We start from the raw sequence: 18,735 nt of genomic DNA on the forward strand, positions 1-18,735 counted from the left end.
AATCAGGATCTGTTTGATCTACTCAAATGTTTTCCAGCCATGTTTAAAGATGTAAAAAAAAAAAATTATCTGCTGCATTTTTATACATCTTTATAAAAATCTGTTATGTCAGCTATCATTTCTGCACTTTAACATTCAGTTTATCTGCTCACACAGTTTTAAAATCAGCACATTTTCTGTCATTACAAATCCTGAATCTGTGACTGCCTGAGACGTCCACACGAACCTTCATTCTTAATGTCTCTGCAGTGCAGGCGTGTATGTGTACAGTTGGGTCCAGAATTTGTTGGATAAAGAAAATTTTTTGCAGTTTTGCTTCTGTGCACCAAAATATTTAATATAATATTTAATTTTAAATGCAATGATAGCTCAAGTCCTGATTTTCAGCTGGGCTGAAGGGCTTTAATAAAACATTTGCATTAATTGTTTAGGAGTTGGAGTGCCCAATTTTAAGAGCCTCCATATTAACTGGACAACACAAAACTCGTAATGTAAGTTGTCAGGTTTTTAATGCTTGGAGTTAGTGAATATCTGCCTGAAGTCGAGTACAAATAGGCTTCACCAAATGCTGTTTCCTCCATTCCTCCAGACACTGTTAGTACTTGTTTGTTGGACTCTGACTTCTGTTTAGTCCTCAGTAACTGAAACGGATGCACTGTTGGGTTGAGGTCAAGTGACTGACTTGGCCATTGCTTTTGTAGTTTCCTTTTGGGTCATTATCTGTTTGCACTGCCCAATTAGTTTTGCAGCAATCTTTACAGTGAGTACACTTTATAATTCATCCTGCTGCTTCTATCAGCAGTCACATCATCAGTAAACACCAGTGACCCAGTATCACTGGCAACCATAGATGCCATGATGGTGCCTCCACCATTTGGGACAGATCGTGTGGTACACGTTAAACTTGGTTTCATCTTCAGTTGTCTTCTGTGGTCTTGCAGGGTTTTTTTAGTGTTGCTGAACTGACCCAGTGCATTTCTTCTTTTAAAGAACCTAATTGCTGATTTTACGTCTCCTGTTAGATTTATTTTGTTCTTTCAGTCTAATGATGGCCTCCTTCACTTCCACTGACATGTCTGTGGCCCTCGTGTTTAAAACGACAGTGAAAATCTATTGAATGCAAATTTAAATAATGCAGATTATGCAAATTCAACACTTAGAATCGGTTTCCGATATCACATCTGCATCGTTTGTTGTGAAATAAGGGAACAGGCCTCACCCACCCATGAAACTGCTCATCAGCCAATTTCCCCATTACTTTTTAACCTCTGTAAATGGGGACTTTGTATACAAATGGCTGTAATTCTTAAACTTTATATTGATTTATTGATTATTATATTGATTTTTTTTTTTATTTAAAATATACTGTGGTGGCAAAAAAAATTGTCTGTTCAACAAAGTATGGCCCTAACTGAATACAGCGTACATTTTATTTTTGAACTGGAAAAATCAAACCAGTCTGAGAACCAGATCTGAGCACACACGTTTTGTTTTCTTTGGCCCCCACACAGAGCCAGGTAAGTCTCCATATGTGCTCCACATTTGCAAGTAATACCCCCATACTTCACTAAAAACCTTACACCTTAAACTAATGAATTCAAAAAAATCTTATATACACACGCTTCTCATCTGTGAAATTTGAAAACATTTTTTTTTTTTTTTTTTTTTGCCTGTCCCGTTTGGCTCTTTTTGCCATCAGAATTGTTGTCTAAAGGCGAAGAAAGATGCCCAACGGATTTACTTTACCAAATTGACCATCCCAGCCTTGCCGTAATGGTCCATTTGATTCACCTTTTATTGTTTATTTTATTTTCACTTACTGAATACGGGACAGACTTGACTGGGGGAAAGAAGGGGAGAAAGAAAGAGGGAAAGAGAAACAGCTGAGAAGAGGGACGGGGGAGAAGGGCAAAAAACAAAAACCAACAGAATGAGCAGAGAGAAAAAAATGCATAGGCCTATATCAATCACCTGGATCACCTGCTGAGAAAGAAAAAAGAAAACAAGCAGAAGAGAACAAGAGTAATAGAATAAACAACATCACAATGATATATGGGAATATGACAGTAAATACTAAATATTAAACATTATTGTGCAGCACATAAGATCAACAGAACACAGTGTGCTTTGAGGTAGGAGCCAAAAAGGGTGTAGTTTGTGGGTGTGATCACCCGTGTGTACACCTGTGAGCATGGACGCGCTTGTTTTTTTCAAAAGGTTCCTTCCAGTGGCGTGTCCAGCAGGGTGGCCTGGGGGGGGGGCACAGGCCACCCCCAACCAGACTGGCCACCCCAGGTGCCACCCCAAAGGCAAAACAATAAAATTCAATCAAATATCCGATTATGTTTTCACGGTGAAGCTCAGATATCCGAGTGTAAGTGAATGCAGCATCGGCTTCTGCGCTATGTGCATCGCGTTAGCAAAGGTAGGAGAGCCAAGCACGAAAGACGGCACTGCAGGAAACAATTTTTCGGTGAAAGAAAATGAGGAGAGAATAAATGTCCCGGTAAGTAATATTAAGTTTGTTGAGTTTAGTAAACTTCGGTGAAATTAGAATACCAAGGAAAAAATAACACTTAAAGAATTATTGCAGCCGTCGAATATTTCAGACAGTATGCTACTGAGGGGAGCTAACATAAGAGTTATGAGTTATAAGATATAATCTAAGTCGTAACATTGCTGTATGGAGCTGCAGATTTGGTTGCAGGTTAACATAGCTGGACTGGCCATCGGGCATATGCCCGGTGACTTATTTATTTATTTTTTTGTAATGGCATGAGGTGGTGGATTGGCCAGATGCAGGTCGATGTGTAAAAATAACTCAGTTGTTTGGTGGTGGCTATGGCGGGGCTTCCACAGAGGCCAGCAGGTGGATGAGGGAAGGGGAGGCAGGAGCAGAGACCCGAGGCAGCCGCCAGTCCGAGTGTCAGGTGAACTGAACTTCATGTAAGAAGTTATGACCTGCAGTCTATCTGGGTCAGATATAAACCAAGTTTAGGTGCAGTTTATTTTCGTTGTGCTGACTTTTTACCCTCAGTTGCAATAACTCGTACTGCGTTCTAGCCAGCTTGACAGAGTTTTTATACAGCTGGGTGGGTGCTATGATGTTACTGATCCATCCATTCGCTTATCCTTTTCAGGGTCGCGGGGGGCGCTGGAGCCTATCCCAGCTGTCATAGGGCAAAAGGCGGGGTACACCCTGGACAGGTCGCCAGTCTGTCACAGAGCCAACACATAGGGACAGACAACCATTCACACTCACACCTAGTGACAATTTGGATTATTCAATTAACCTATCCCCACAAGTTGCATGTCTTTGGACGGTGGGAGGAAGCCGGAGTACCCGAGAGAACCCACGCAAACACGGGGAGAACATGCAAACTCCACACAGAAAGACCCCGGCCTGATGGTGGAATTGAACTCAGGACCTTCTTGCTGCGCAGCAACAGTGCTAACCACTGTGCCACCGTGCTGATGTTACAGATAGTGAACTTTATTTTATTCATAAGGTTAGTAGAGTTGCCAACGGCTCCTTAAAAAATGGAATGGTCCCTCATTCAGAGAAAATATTACACGTTTCATATTGAGCTGAGAAGAGACGCAGTTTGTCCCGGACTTTCGCTATAATGAAAAAAAGACACAAAGCTGGAGTTATTCTATCGTTACGCTGCACAGCTGCCTCTTCTTCTCTCATTCTCTCCCCTGCCTCTCCTGTTGCTACTTCAATCATGAAACTGATCAATGATCAGCTGATCGGCTTTTCTCTCTTGTTTATTTATCGCCCACTTTGCGCCAGAAAGAGGAAACCAGCAGATATTGCGCTAAACAACAGCAGCACGTTTAAGCTTGATCAGCTGTTCTTAGAATTTATTTATTATTAATTTCTAGTATCAGCTGATGTTTGCTGGAGCCACAGCTGTAAAGCTGCTGGTCATGATGTCGGTTTGGATATGTGGTGAGAGGGAAACATGAAGATGAAACCAGGAGATGTCCTTACTGAATCATCAGAGCTGAACAGGTGATGGAGAAACAGGTTTACCTTTTAGGTGACATGAACGAGTTGAAGGGAAGTTATGAGCTGTTTCTGAGAGACAAATAACACCAGGATCCTTTTTTATGTAGCTGACAGCTGGTAACTGTGCAGGGGCGGGTCTAGGAAAGTTTTACCAGGGGGCCAGGTAGAGCATTAACAGGGAGAGGGGGGCACAAAGAAATACTTTTCTTTCTTACTCTCATTTAAAATATCTAGCTTTTATTAAATAATTATCTAAATCTTACAACCAAAGTTTTTATCTGATGTAAAATGTATAGAAATCATACATATACCAACAAGACTGTACATCACTGTCACAACAGCATTTGTTTTCATTCAGTCTTTATGGCTTTAATACCTGGTGGGTCGGTCTCTAGTCAAAATGCCCGATTTTCTGTCCCAGTCCAGCCCTGCAGGTTAATACTGGTAGTGTCACCATGCCAGCTGACTGGATTTCATCATCAGCCAGTGTTGTTCTTGATCAATATTACCAAAGTTTACCATAAGGCAGCATAGCAAGTATTTACTTGCTTTCAGGTTTTATTCAAATGTTAGTCTTTTCAGTTGTTTCCCCACTTTTTTCCTGTTTCAAAATCACCAGTTTGTGAGAAGATTATCTTCTTTTTTTAATAGGTACAAAGTTTTGCATTGGCATTGGCTAAATTTCAATTGTTTGTTACAAATGTTCGTATTTTAATATTCAAAAATGTTTTTGCCCAAAACATATGTGCACTATATGTCAGTAAAAATACTATGCAAATATTGCTCTCCTTGAATGCTGAGTAAACACTGACAAAGCACTGATTGTATCTCTTGTACTTTATCAACGCAGTATCTAAAAACTTTGCACCGTAGTGGTTAAAATCTCATTCTAATAAGAGTTAAAAGCGCATTCAGTTATTAGGTTTACAGGGTTATTGAATTATGGTTAACGGTTGGTAGAAATTTTTTTTAAACATTATCTGCCAATTACATCTGCCACCCTTCTCCAAATCTGTGCCCCTACCTGGCCCCCCCAACAAAAATTTTCTAGACACGCCACTGGTTCCTTCATGTAATGATCTGCTAGAGGGTGTGGGGGGGTCACAGCCCCCGTCCTCCAGGGCATGAAGCAGGTATGGAGGAGATCAAAACTCCAGACATCCAGAGGCCCCCAGAACACAGGAGACCAAGGAAGACCAACAGAGGGGCAGCCGCGCCACTGTCCTAGAAAGAACTGAGGAGAGTCCCAGATGAGGGCTCACTCAGCAGCCGCGGAGCAGAAGCCAGGGGGAGTTGCAGTGACGCGCCCGTGAGCTCCGCCGGCAGCCAGCCGTGCCTGAGTGACCGAGCCCCAGGCCGAGAGGCCGGGGGCACCCCACCTCCGAAGTGGCCCGAGCGAGCCCCAGGCTCCAGGCCCCGATAAGCGGCCGCCAAGGAGTTTGAAAATTTGAAAACATTTAAAAGCACAGTAACACCTGAAACCAGATGCAGTACTTTTTTCTCAGTCCACTAGGGTGCAGACATGCGCTGTCAGCTGTGTCCATAAAATCCGCCACTGTCCTCTCAAAAATTACACGGCAACTTGTGACAGAAGTCAAGAAAAACAATACAGGTGCTATGCTGGATTGCTGCCTTGCCCCTGATTTTTTCTGTGCAACTTGGTACAATGCACGATTTAAAAAAACAAAACAAATAAAAAACAACACTTTTCGTTGCAAGCGCCATATAAAAAAGTCAAAAATGATTTTGTAATCGAAACGGGACTCATTTCATGAAACATTACGATGTTTTATAGATTTGCCACATAAAATCGTTACTATTTTTTTAGGTGCTTACAAGCGCGTCAAAAAATGTCTGTCTTTAATTATTAAAGGCTTTTATTTCTTAAGTAAGCGGAAGTACCTCTTGCGCTTGCGCACTAGGCTGCCGAGAAACTGGGAAGTGCTTCCAATCTTTTAAAGTGGCACGTCCTGCGTAAGGATCACAAAATTCAGCCAAAATGATCGGTAAAGTAATCGGTCAGAAATATGTGGCCATTGCCAAGTCATGGTAAGAAGTTTTTACGTCGCGCCTGTGAGAAAAAGCGGAAAGAAATCGGACCTGTGCTTAAAAGAACCTCGATGTGTCCTTAGCTAGCATTAGCCGTTAACACAACTGAGGTCATAGTCGTAGGGACATACTGACTTTAGACTGTCTGTTGAAGATGTTATGATTTTTATGTATTAAAGCGAGTGTGAGCTATCTTTTCGTTATTAACTCTGCCTGTTCACAGAGGAGATTGGGAATCGCTTTTTTAAATACATCGAGCTAACAAATTAAACCATGTGATCTCGGGCGAAGGTTTTTAATGTTCTTAATAAATCTGCCGCAAAGGCTGCATTAAACTTTATCCCAACTGGATTAAGGTACAGGATCCCCTCTCCTAAACAGATAAAAGTAAAATGCTCTGGCATATTTTACCAAACAGAAGCAGGTGCAACAGATTTATTTGGGGGGGGGGTTAGTTACTTACATCATTTTCCAGCATGTTTATAGCTTCAGCAGATAAAAAGGCATCAACCCTTTTGTCTTCTTCTAATAACCGAAACCACTAAAATGAATATTTGGTTTTACCCAATAAAAATGTATTTCTCTCTTCAGTTTCATCAATCGATGCTGAAATTAATAGAAACACAACGGACAAATTTTCACTGTCTTCTCTCCACAGGCTCCCAACTATGGCAGTATGGGGAACAACTGGAGGTGTAGCCCTAGTGTACGTCACAGACTGGCGTTTGGTTTTGGATTATGTCCCCTATATCAACGGCAAATTCAAGAACGATGACTAACATGTGTCAGGTTAGTCCAAAGAATGGCAGCGTGAAACAGTCATTCGGGAGATTATCATGCACCGTTGAATAATAAATAATCATTTAACAAGCAGGAACCACATCCTAAGTTGGACTGACAGAGCTTAACAGAATAACGGGTGGCGTAAAGGTAGATCTAGGCTTGAGACTTCAGTGAGGACCAGGCATCCCCCGAGTCAGTGATGATAGTTCCAAAGACTTTACAAATTGTAGTGAATATATAATTGGTTTGTTAGCGATGACCAGTGGCCCATAAACCAACGGGGAGTCCTTTATGTGAAGTTGACATAGCTGCATGAAAATGAGAACAAACAGCTTATCATGAAGCATATAAAGTGATAGAACATAAAGGGTGTGGGTGTGTGGGGGGGGTTGACCCACTCCTGAAATTCAGAGAAGTTCTGTCTAATTCTGCAACGTAATATGCAGCTTGTTGCAAAAATAACTGATCAGGCTACTCAGTACCAGTTTTACTTTTATGTTGACTTTAAACTTGTTTGAACAGGCAAGAATCACATTTCTCATGTGTGGCATTGTGTAACACTAAATGTTTTCAGCTATCTCTAACAGCACACGTGCGTGATGCTCAAAACAAACACATTCAGAAATATTTTGTTTTTTAATAATTATTCTTAACATCTTTTGGGATAATTCAAACTGCTCAAGTCTAGCTTTGGTTTTCAGTAAATTTTCTTGACATTGTGGATGTCCAGTCTACAGAGGGATGTATGTGACTTTAAAGAAAACAAGTCCCAGTACCACAGTCACGGGTTTGTTGGGGCCAAAAGTCGAGTCTTTCAGCATACTTAGGTCTTCAAGCGAACAATTTTGAGTCAAGTGAAACACAGACTCATTTCTTCCAATGCATACAGACCAATCATGAGTACTCACTCCCCAAAATCAAATTGTGAGCCAAGAAAAACCTACAATATTACATGTTTGTTGGGCATAGATATATATGTTTTTCCTGTTTACTGACCCAGCACACAGGCTGTCTATATAATGGTAACAGTCATGCCTCAATCCAGAGGTAAAAGCATCACTGGGTGGAGTATTAGCCCCCCGTTTCCCAAATAGATTCTTTATTAAGTATTGCCTGAACTGCATGACTCAACCGAACAGGATGGGACACTACATTAATATCAAAAACAAACAAGCAGACATACTGTGATTTCCGAAACAAATGTCCGGAGTCGGAGCTGAGATTGAAAAGTCTTCAACTGATGGGAAGGAAACAATGAAGCGGTTTGTCATGATGAGCTCTGTAAGTGCTTGTCGTAATAATGTGAAGATTGAAAATGTGATTACTAAATGTGAGATGTCATCTGACACAAAGCTGCCAGGCGATCTTTTGGTTTCATTTATTTCTCAGTTACAAAGTAGACATTCAGAAAGGCAATGAACAAATTCAGGAGCTCATTATGGTCAGTCACTGGAAAACCCTAGTCATAAAAAGACTTTCTGGTCTGATCAAATTAAAGGGCTTTAGCATGAATTGTGCCTTGGAAAAACAGGGGCACATTTCATCAGCTTGCTAAAAGAAAGTATTGACAATTGTGGCGACATACTCATTGATATATTTTATTTTTCTTTCCAGTTTGTTTTTGTATGTGATTTTTGTTTTTGTCATATTGTATCTTGTTGTCCTTAAAGGTTTGGTTGCTTTAACATAGTAATCTGCAGATGTTTGGGATAAATAAATTAATAACTTAAATGAAACTGGACAGTTCAGAGAGGACACAAGACCAGAATTAAGGAAAGTGGCCTGTTTGAGACTGTATTAGGCAGCTTCTAATGAAAAGACTGTGACCACTGGAAATTTAAAACTCATAGGCATTAACTTTGAATTGGTTCATTCAGTTGATGTTGATTCAATTTTGAATGATGGTTTCAAACGAGAAAACAATTACAGTTAATAAACAAAAATGCTTTAATATTCCATTAAGTTTTTCTTTTCCGCTTGCCCTCAGCATCCAGCTTTGATAATTTCTTGAACACATTATAACACATGTACCTTCCTCCTCCTCAGGTCAGCGCTGTTTTTTCTTTTTACACAAGGACCTACAGAGAGACCACACACTGCTGCAGCCAGGACCTTCCACTGCATGGCAGGCCACCAGAGACCATCATTCTCACCCTCCAGCTCATTCAGCATTGAACTGTTGACTACCAACGTCCAATGAAATGATCCTTGGGTTTGGCTTTTCAGCGTTCTTCTGCCAGTAAAAATATGAACAGACGAAGAGGAAAACAGTAACGATTTAAACGTGCATTTGGTTTCTTTCCCTGTTCAGATTAAGGACGTGTATTTATTGTAATCATCTGTGGTCTGTGGGTCAAATTTGATTCTTGATTTTTGTGAGAAGTAAAGTATCTGTGATTTCTCCTATATTATGGCTGTTTATGGATTTATTTAATTTGCTTGTGTTCCTGCTGAAGGTAAATGTGCATGAAGCAAATTTAAAAACAGCCTCTCTTACTCATCCTCATAACTGGTCACAATGAAAAGTACTGACAGTTTCACTCTTTTGTTAAAAAGCTATAAAATATCAAGGCACTTAATATTTTTTATTAACAGCTGGGTAATTTTTAGAAAGCTTTTTTTTTTTTAACTTTTTCCATCTCCTTTTACAAAACGTGGTGTAGTAGAAAATACTGGTCCTACACATTAATACATTTTCAATTCTATACAAAGTGAATAGAAAATGTATTAATGTGTAGGTAACAGTTTAACAATTAAACAAAATAAATAAAGTCCGTTAAACTTGGATTTTAATCTAGCTGGCCTACCTGTTACAGCATCAAACTAGTGCAATTGCATTATTGTATTGTGTCATTAGACTTTAAATACAGACCGTTTATCCAGAAATATCCAGTTCACAATAACTAAAAACAAATATCATTTTACAATTAAGTAACATATTTTCCCATAAATGCAGTTTTGAGTACAATTATGAACACGATGAAAACGTTACAGTGTCAAAACTCTGTCATAGTTACTTTCCGCCTATGACACAGCCCACGTGAGACCTGCGCGAGCTTTACTTTCGGACTACTTTACAGCGTGTGACGCATAAGTTACTAATACGGCGGAGTGATCTGTACTCGAGATCTGCAAGATCTCGAGCTGAGACGGACAGCTAGCAGACAAAATTCATGCCTGTGGTAATATTAATAAGGTAGTGAAGTTTTTGTCGTTTATTAGCAAAAATTAGGGGCAGAAATATTGAGACAGCCGGGACCATGGAAAGAAAAAGGTAGGACTTTGTCATGTTTAACCGAGTGAGTTATTGTAATAACGAGGAAATGCACGCACGCCTGCATACATCCGTGGGGCACTTTAGAAACGCTCATCAGTAAATGAATCGATCTGGGGAGGTTTAATTAATTTATTTGCAGCATTACTTTTGTAGCTAAAAGTTGGCTTTAAAGCGGGTGGAGTTCGTTTGGTTTAAAATACTGCAGCTTCAAGCAACAATTGACACGCTATTTGCTACGACTTTGACGTCCCGGTGCTGCTAGCTTGATTAGCTAGCTAAGTTTCATTGTTTACACACGCTTGACTTGCAGTGCGCAGGCCCGTCACAGCTACAGCAGCACGAGCGCTCCAAACTTCACGTGGGGCTCACCATGAGTACGCTTCAGACACGCTTCAGTTAGAGACGGTCAAACAAAAACAACCACGTGGATATTATCAGCTACTGCTGGTCAGACCGCTTTTAACCACAGGGTGGGCTACAGAGGTGCCTGAATGACGTCTCTCGACTTGTTGTCAGCACACCTGTTGGGGTCCCGTGCTCGACAAGTTATTTTATAATATTTCTTTGAAAATATCTTTTTATGTCATTGTGTATTTGGAGTTATAGGCTATATGAGTCTACGTTATTGTGCCTACTCAGTGTTTACTTAATTTAAATTGCAACACATCTGTTTTGTTAGATGTGTTGCAATTTCTGATTCCCTTTTGATTCCCTTTTGGCCAGGCCTCTTGAGAAGGTTGTACAAAACCCTTAAGTACTTTCTGGATCAAAATGGCTCGATGTCATTCATGAGAGATTTCATGAGGAATTTAGAACAGTTTAAATATCAGTAGTCAATTTTTGACAGATGGTCACTAATATCTGACAAATCGTTTCACTTTCTTTTAGTGTAAAGGAGTGTAAATGCACATTTAACAAATCATTCATTTGTACTCCGGTCATGATTACACAGTTGTCTTCAGAAAAATAAGTGCAAGTTTAACAGTGCCAATGTAGTAAGTCAAATGAAGCTAAATGCACAGCTGCGTTTATGCCCACCTTCACAATTTTCATGCTAACAAAAAAACAAAACCCATCTACTGGGGTGGCCCCAGATACCATTTCGAAGCGTGGCTCTGTCAAAAAGTTTATTCAAAAAAGTAACTGAGAGTGTCTGTGGAGTACTAAACTCTTGGACATCCCAGTTAAAAATAGTGGAATGAACCCAATGACCCGCCTGAGTTAAATGCAATTTTTTGTTCTAACTTTGTTTCTACACAGTGTTCAAATGTGATTATAAAAACAGCTGTGTTGATGCAGAAGAACTGTGTATTCAGACTTTTTTTCCTTTGATCAGGAATCAGTTAGTAATGGGCAAGCGCCTGTTTTTATTCTTGTATATAATGAAGTCTTTATTGTATTATGGATACAGTAGAATTCATTGAGTGTTTTTTATCTGACTTATTAATATTATTTCCTATTTAATTGAGCTGCTTTTGTGGATTTATTTTTTTATTTTTTTACACCGACTTTAATTTTGACATGTTTTATTTATCTAACTATTTTACTTTATTTAAGCTGTTTTGTTATATGTTGGGTTTAATGTTTGGGCTGCTCTCACACAGGACTTTCTGAGCTTGTGGGATAAATATTCAAGTACTTGTTGTTTTATCTTAAAGAATTGTACCTGCTATAAGCAGAACTGATGTATCTGAAATACTGTTGATCCCTGGTGGATGCTTGTTTTGATGGTTTTTCTGTTTTTCTTTCTAGTCTACCTGTTAAGCGTATTCTCAACAAGCCGCAGATATTCCGCGGCAGCCCTCACACTGATGTGAATGCTGGCCACTCCCGGGGCGAACAGTCACTCCTGATCAAGGGGCAGCGCAGCAGGCACAACCATCTCTATGACATCAGCCATCAAATAAGGGTAAGACAGTTTGGTCTCTGGTGTTTATGAGGCTTAAAAATGTATACCTGTAAGTTTAAGTTGTGCTTCTTCATATTTAGTTTAACTGCATACATCTGTCCAAAAAACAGAACAACAACTAAACCCTTTGATTCTATTTGCATATGCCATATAAAAATGTCATTTTTTGGAAGAAAAAGTTTTCTTAAATGCAAAAATATATAAATAATCTCAAGTACAGTCAAATAAAATAAGATGCGTATGCAGCACATCAGTTTCATGCTGTTGGAATCATGTTAAACTGCATTGTCCCTTTTTAAATAAATAAATAAGAAAAAAATATATTAAGCTAAACTAAATAAAAATTTACTATTACTCTGTCTTCCTTGAAGGCTTTCTGACGTTAATAGGAGGCTGTAAGGCATCAGCAAGTTGTATAGTTTAACCAGTTTGGTATCAGTTCAGCTGCATATTTTAATAAAACTTCTGGAGGCTTACTGCAGATTTTTTGCTGTATATAATAACGGTGGAGGATGGAGCAGCTACAAACTTCGCTTTTCTTCACATCAAGTTTGTTGATCAGGTTCTTTGATGAAGGACTCCCGCTAGCTTTTTCCCACTAAAGGTTTAATGGTGATTACAGGAACAGCGCTCCTCTTTTGAACGCTGGAAACATGTTTTCTTTCAGTCAACCTGAGCTCACCGTCTCCGTAACAGCTTGGCTTCTTCGCTCTCCACGTTGTTTAAACAGACTCCGACTCCTCGTTAAAGTGTGCCAGCATCATCATCACTGCTGCTGTTGTTTTATCAGTGCTTACGTTTAAAAACTGGGGTCGGTGTCTAATGTTGTCAAACTTTTTATTCATACGCTGCTGCTGAGTACGTTTCTATTGCAGGACTGTTTAGTCGCAAATGTGGGTGAAACGCTCATGTTTCCATAGTGACATAGTCATGCATTAAAAGAAGTATCGAAGTAACAAATTTGTGTTGAGAATTTTTTATAATCAAAGCTAGAATTTTTATTCTTTGTGGCTAAAATAAGAGTAATTTCAGTCCTGAATTATTAGCTCCAAGTCTGATTTTTGCCACTTCATTTGAGTGTTTGTCATAAACATCATAACCAAAAGCACAGCTCATCAGGCTGTACACTGATCACACTGTCTGCCTGAGGCCTTTTAGCAAACTGTGGTTAAAATTTCATGACCGTCACAGGAACCTCTCTGTCATGAAGCCATCACAGATGAATTGCAGTAAAAACAGACTTGAGTCTGACGTGCTCACTTGTTCGCTTTAACCTACGTAAGGAAGTTTTTCTCTCGTGAATTCCTAACCTGAAATATCCAATTTGCACATGATTTTTGGATGGTAGATTATTACCTCTTGACATTTGAAACCTGTCGTTATTTCATAGTTGCTATAGAGTGCATTGTGTCCTTCACCAGTAAACCTCCCCCAGAGATGAGGTTTTATGATTGACCGTTGACCCTACAAGTGGTAAATGTTGTAAAATTAACGTCATTACAGCCTTTTATGTCTGCTGTTAAGCTGAAGGATAGGTGTTTTCCTTGTAGCTATTTACTGCATTTTTGTTTTCATGCCACATTGTGTCATAGTAGTCATTCCATTGCCTTGTAATGTTTTTATAGCCTCTTCACAATTAAATACGGGATGCAGCAGCCACTGCTATACAAGACTGACAGCAGTAAAAATAAAGCAGTAGGATAACTGTTGGCTTTAAAAGTGGCTCTTTTTAAGTGTCATTAAAAAACAAATCTGTTCATATAGTAGAAAACTAACTTACAGTTCTCTCTTAAAGGCTAAGCCTGATTTAAACACAACGCTGCCAGTTCGACAGACAGCTTCCATCTTCAAACAGCCAGTGACCAAAGTAACAAATCACCCCAACAACAAGGTGAAGACGGACCCCCAGAAGGCTGTGGAACAACCAAAACAAGTAAGTCAGAAGCAGAAAAGGTGTGTCAAGTGTTTGTTTGTTTTCTAATGGTAATTAAATTTTTTGTGTGTGTGTGTGTGAGTGAGTGACTGACTGACTGACTGAGATGTTCAGTTTTGGAAACACTGTGCCTAAAATACACAAAAGGTATCTTCCTTTTTGCTTCACTCTTTAGCTGTTCTGGGAGAGGAAGTTGAGCGGATTAAATGCATTCGATATAGCAGAAGAGCTGGTCAAAACGATGGATCTCCCCAAAGGCTTGCAGGGTGAGGTTAACCTTTAAAACTTATCCGTCACATATAATTCAAACAGAAATAATTCTACCAGGTTGACCCATACCACCTGATTTTCTCTTCTTAGGGGTGGGGCCTGCATGTTCAGACAAAACGCTGCTCTCTGCGATTGCCAGCGCCCTGCACACCAGCCCGGCGCCCATCACGGGACAGCTCACTGCTGCGGTGGAGAAAAATCCAGGAGTCTGGCTCAACACTGCGCAGCCTCTCTGCAAAGCCTTTGTAGTGACTGATGATGATATTAGGTGAGATACTTTCATATTTAACACAAAGGAGCTCTGATTTTCTAACTGTAATACTAAGTGATATTATTCATGCATAGGAAACTGATGAAGGCTTGAGTCTGCTGCTGGTGGCTTCTTCTGTGAAGGGTGTCAAATGTAAATCAAGTGCACTCTAAAAGTGCATTTCAACATGTTCCACCACTACCAAGCAGTGAGGTGGTGTTTCTTTTTTCTTGTTGGGCACATGCTGCTGTTTTCAACAATCAATGGCTTGACTGTCAGTGACTGTTTTCTGTTCTCATGTAGCGTACGCCACCACAGTGACAGGTTCTCACAAAACTCTACATGATGAGCTTCAGTTTTGGAATCATTTGGATTTTTCTTTTAAAGGAAAAACTCCTAATGCTAAGGCTCCGGTTGCCCAGGTAACCCTCTAATGTTGGGGTTGCTGAGGCACTCTGTTTAGGGTAAAATCATGTAATCAATTTATTCTTGGAGCGGTCTAGAAACCAAAACTGACCACCATGTATTGACAAATGCACAGTACTCTTCACACTCATAGGTTGTTGCATCCATCACTCACCTCGAAATTTAGAGAAGTTTATCCTGCAACCCGCCCAGTTTGCGTCACTACAGGGGGTTTCTTTTGTTTGTCATCTTTTTTGACTACTGCTTGTAGTTGTTTGCTGAATGTCCCAGACTTTCTGTGGTCGTTACAAATCACTTCCTGTGTGGAGATGGCTTTAAGGTGTATATTGTCAAAAGGCAAAGGCTTGTGACCAGTTTAAAGTAAGAAATAAAATGAAAAAGGGCCTTAAAGCCTCAGACAACATTATCATTATTATTATTTAATCAGGAAGTGAAACTTCAGATTAAGAATCTCTTGTTTCTGTGAAGAACGCATCATTAACCCGGGGAGCTGAGCTCTTGGAGGGAAAAACTCCATACAAGGGGCCCTTGCTGGGTTCACACACTGGACTCCAATAGTAAAACCATTAAATAGGCTTTAAAATTGCATAGTAATGTCACTGAGGACATCAATATCTTGTCTGAAAAAGCTTTTTCAGAGCTGTCAACGGACAAATGCAACTGGTCTTGGTATTCACATTTAGTATAAGCTGGTAGCCGGTCACTTGACCTGTGAGTGCAGACGTTTTCTATTCCAGTGACACAAGAATACAGCTTTAAATTCAGGCTCAACATATAGTGAATCAGCACTTTGTACCTATTTACTGAAGCTCCAGCTAGTATGCTATAGCTGATGATAAAAAACTTGTGCACTGCCAAAACCAGCGCACTTTATTGCAGGAAAGTAGATGTTTGACTCTCGGAGCATTCTGAACCAAGGACATTTCATACTGAGAAACAAGTGTTACACACTGAAAACTTGGGACAGTTGTATCACAAGTCCCCATTATTATTTTGCTATTTGACCTTCAGTTCAGACACATTATTATATAAATGTTAGAAAAACAAACTAAATTCACTGTGTTCAAAAGTTCAATCTTGAGATTTACTTTGTGTTCTGCTTCTCTTTTATGGCTTTGTAATGAGTCATACTTTGCATTTATACTCTTATACCAAATTGAACTATGGTGTCTTTTTATGGGTCACTGGTGAGAACAGCAAATCAGCCTCAGTCCATTTAGCGAAAAGCAAGATAAAATGCAGATATGTGGTTTTTCTTTTTCTTTTTTTTTGGAAACGTGACCACTAACCATGTGACGTTAACTTATCTATCATTTTGGAAGTGTGACAATCATGGTCACAATGTATGATCAAGTGACTAAGGACCCAGTCACACAGGCCTTGAGACCAGTCTGTGACCACCTGGCAACCACTTGTCACTAGGAGAAAATGTGTGTTACTCAGCCAGCAGGCAGAAAGCTCCCTGTCCTTGGTCTCGAGTGATGTGTGTATGACCTCAGGTGAGAAACAAGAATAGAGAACAGGGCTATTTCTTTGTATATTTAATGGGAACCTGTTATTCTGACTTTTATTCTTGGACTCTGCTAAAATAGATTTGCATAACTTGAGTGCATGAGTAAGCTGTTTTACCTCTTCTTCCCTGAAGGCCACCCTCACTTTATGCCACCTGTCTGCTGATTGGCTGCCCCTCAATCGCATACGGTTTGAAGAGCACGGCTCTGAAGCTGCTGTGTTCAGACATAAATGTGTTTCTGAGATCGTATCAAAGATTTGCCCTGTTATTGAGTGTGCATACATACATACATACAATCCTCCTTCACCAGTGACATTAATTTCCCAAAACATGTTAGCATTTTTAGTTATTGTAATGATGTGCAAAGTTTTCTAGACTGAAGTGCTCATATTAAAATTTAGAGCACACGTTTCCATGTATAAGTCATAAAAACAGACTCAATCTCCACAGAGGAGATGCACATTTCTTCTGTGTTCATGTGTTGGATGTATCATCTACAGTTATCAAGCTTCATGTCTCTGGGAATTGAATGTATTTATTTTTTTATTGCTTATTTTGGGTCTGAAAATGAAATGATTTTCTGGAGTGAGCAAAAATAAATAAATAAAAATCAGCCTCCCTCTAAGGTCACGTGGTGGGCTGAGGTGTAGTGTGCGGCTCTTTGGTGGACATCAAATGATTTGCACTTTTCCTTCCCTGAAACTTTTTTCAAGTCGTGAAAGACGTTATGTCATTAATGTAATTATGTGTTCTTGTCTGTGCCCCTCAGGAAGCAGGAGGACCTGGTGCAGAATGTGAGGAGGCGGCTCGAAGAAGCCCTTATGGCTGATATGCTGGCTCATATAAAAGACACCGCTGCAGATGTAGAAGCAGAGGTGAAGGGTGAGCAGGTGGAGAAGGAGGAGTTATAGCCAAGGTACACAGAAAGGCAGTAATCACTACAGTATGGCTGAATTTCTCATGGTTAATTGCATTTAATATGACCTACAGTATATTCCTAAACAAGTAACTCTCCTCTATCTCTCCCACAGACTTGTTTGAGACATTTGCTGGTAAAGTCTTTTCAATGCTCGAATTAACGGCTCCATGAAGGTTTGTATGCAGTTAAACTGAAGCAGACTTTATATGCAGACATTCTGCAGATTTTTTTTCCTAACCTAAACAAAGACTGTGGTCTTTAATTTTTTTGTTTTTTAAACATATGACCTTATAATCCTGTAAGGGTGCTCTGAGTTTTCATTTTTACCTCTACTAAAGTCCGGCAGCTGGTTATGGTGCTCTACACAATGCAGTGTTATGTTTAGTTAACAGCTGTTTAAGCTCAGTGTTGAAAACGCAAACCTTTATGTACACGACTGATCTGTGTGTGTGTTACATTTTAATTGGTTTTAAGAAGTGTTTTTATTTCCTGCTATTGCTTTTTATGTTTTACTGACACTGTAAGTTAGCATGTCATGTTTGAAAGCATAGAAATGCAGCAGTATTTTTACATGCCTCTGGATGGTAATGATTACAGTTTCACGGTTCAAACTTCTTCTTTTTTTTTGGTCACAATAATTTGAGTTTACATAGCTTTGAACATGAAGCCATGGTATTTGTATTTTCACTATTCTTTGAACAACTACTATTGCATTTCAGTAAAAGGTGCGTTCCCTCGGATCATACAAACACACTGCTGATGTACTGTTTTCTGTCAAATAAAGGCATTTTTCTTATGTGTCCTTTTGTATGTTTTTTTGTAATTAGTGTCTGTTAAAGTGATACCTACAAAAAACGAACTTTAATGTCCCCACAGGACAAATTTTATTAAACCGTATCCATCCAGGTCATAGGAGAGCAGTGTAAGCAAAGACACCCACACCACCCATCCCCAGCCACCTCCTCCAGCTCTTCAGAGGGGATAGCAAGCCATCCAGGGGATACAATCCCTCTAGCATATATCCTTCTCCCACCTCACCTAGGAGGCATGCTGGTCAAATGCTAACCACCTCAGCTGGCTCTACTCTGAGTCCTTCCTGTATAACCTTTCAGATAGACCATGAACCAAAAGACAGCCTAACATTCGGAAATAGTTTCTTTATATCGATGAAGAAAGGGAGGGGGGTAATAAATTAGTATATTCCTTTTGTCTGTGTTGGCAGTGGAGGGATCTCTACACCCATGTAACCCTTCATTCTTAAATAAGATAAATCAGTCAGCATTAGTAATAAATTTCATCTTTGTGCCTCTGACTAAAGGTATACAAGGAAGCATGCCGATGTGGGTTTTTTTTTAAACATGTATGCGCTTATATAAAAATAACTTCAATCG

At 39.7% G+C, this 18,735-nt stretch overlaps 2 protein-coding genes and 1 long non-coding RNA gene across 4 annotated transcripts; all 3 read left to right on the forward strand.

Annotated features, from left to right (window-relative positions):
- The first annotated feature begins 2,442 nt into the window (after positions 1 to 2,442).
- On the forward strand, positions 2,443 to 3,420 carry LOC146553765 (uncharacterized). Its single transcript, XR_014889611.1, has 3 exons — positions 2,443 to 2,506; positions 2,860 to 2,946; positions 3,141 to 3,420. It is a non-coding gene; the product is annotated as an uncharacterized LOC146553765 (long non-coding RNA).
- A 2,493-nt stretch (positions 3,421 to 5,913) lies between these two features.
- On the forward strand, positions 5,914 to 9,253 carry LOC146553766 (cytochrome b-c1 complex subunit 10-like). Of its 2 annotated transcripts, none has more exons than XM_085253904.1 (3): positions 5,914 to 6,064; positions 6,723 to 6,853; positions 8,923 to 9,253. In XM_085253904.1, exons 1-2 carry the CDS (start codon positions 6,015 to 6,017, stop codon positions 6,841 to 6,843), a joined length of 171 nt encoding a protein of 56 aa, XP_085110030.1. In that variant the 5' UTR covers positions 5,914 to 6,014; the 3' UTR covers positions 6,844 to 6,853; positions 8,923 to 9,253. The 2 variants fall into 2 exon arrangements, with proteins under 2 accessions (XP_085110030.1, XP_085110029.1); XM_085253903.1 differs by having other exon boundaries at positions 5,918 to 6,064; positions 8,894 to 9,253.
- A 122-nt stretch (positions 9,254 to 9,375) lies between these two features.
- LOC146553767 (methyl-CpG-binding domain protein 3-like) lies at positions 9,376 to 18,142 on the forward strand. The gene is made up of 7 exons (XM_085253902.1): positions 9,376 to 10,121; positions 11,877 to 12,033; positions 13,829 to 13,966; positions 14,142 to 14,232; positions 14,327 to 14,504; positions 17,195 to 17,341; positions 17,457 to 18,142. The coding sequence occupies exons 1-6, from the start codon at positions 10,108 to 10,110 to the stop codon at positions 17,334 to 17,336; spliced, it is 720 nt and encodes a 239-aa protein (XP_085110028.1). The 5' UTR covers positions 9,376 to 10,107; the 3' UTR covers positions 17,337 to 17,341; positions 17,457 to 18,142.
- Positions 18,143 to 18,735: the final 593 nt, after the last annotated feature.

Source organism: Mchenga conophoros, linkage group LG18, assembly GCF_057382185.1.
Source record: "Mchenga conophoros isolate Kocher_MC1m ecotype Shallow Benthic linkage group LG18, M_conophoros_male_GT1.1, whole genome shotgun sequence".
Taxonomy (NCBI): domain Eukaryota; kingdom Metazoa; phylum Chordata; class Actinopteri; order Cichliformes; family Cichlidae; genus Mchenga; species Mchenga conophoros.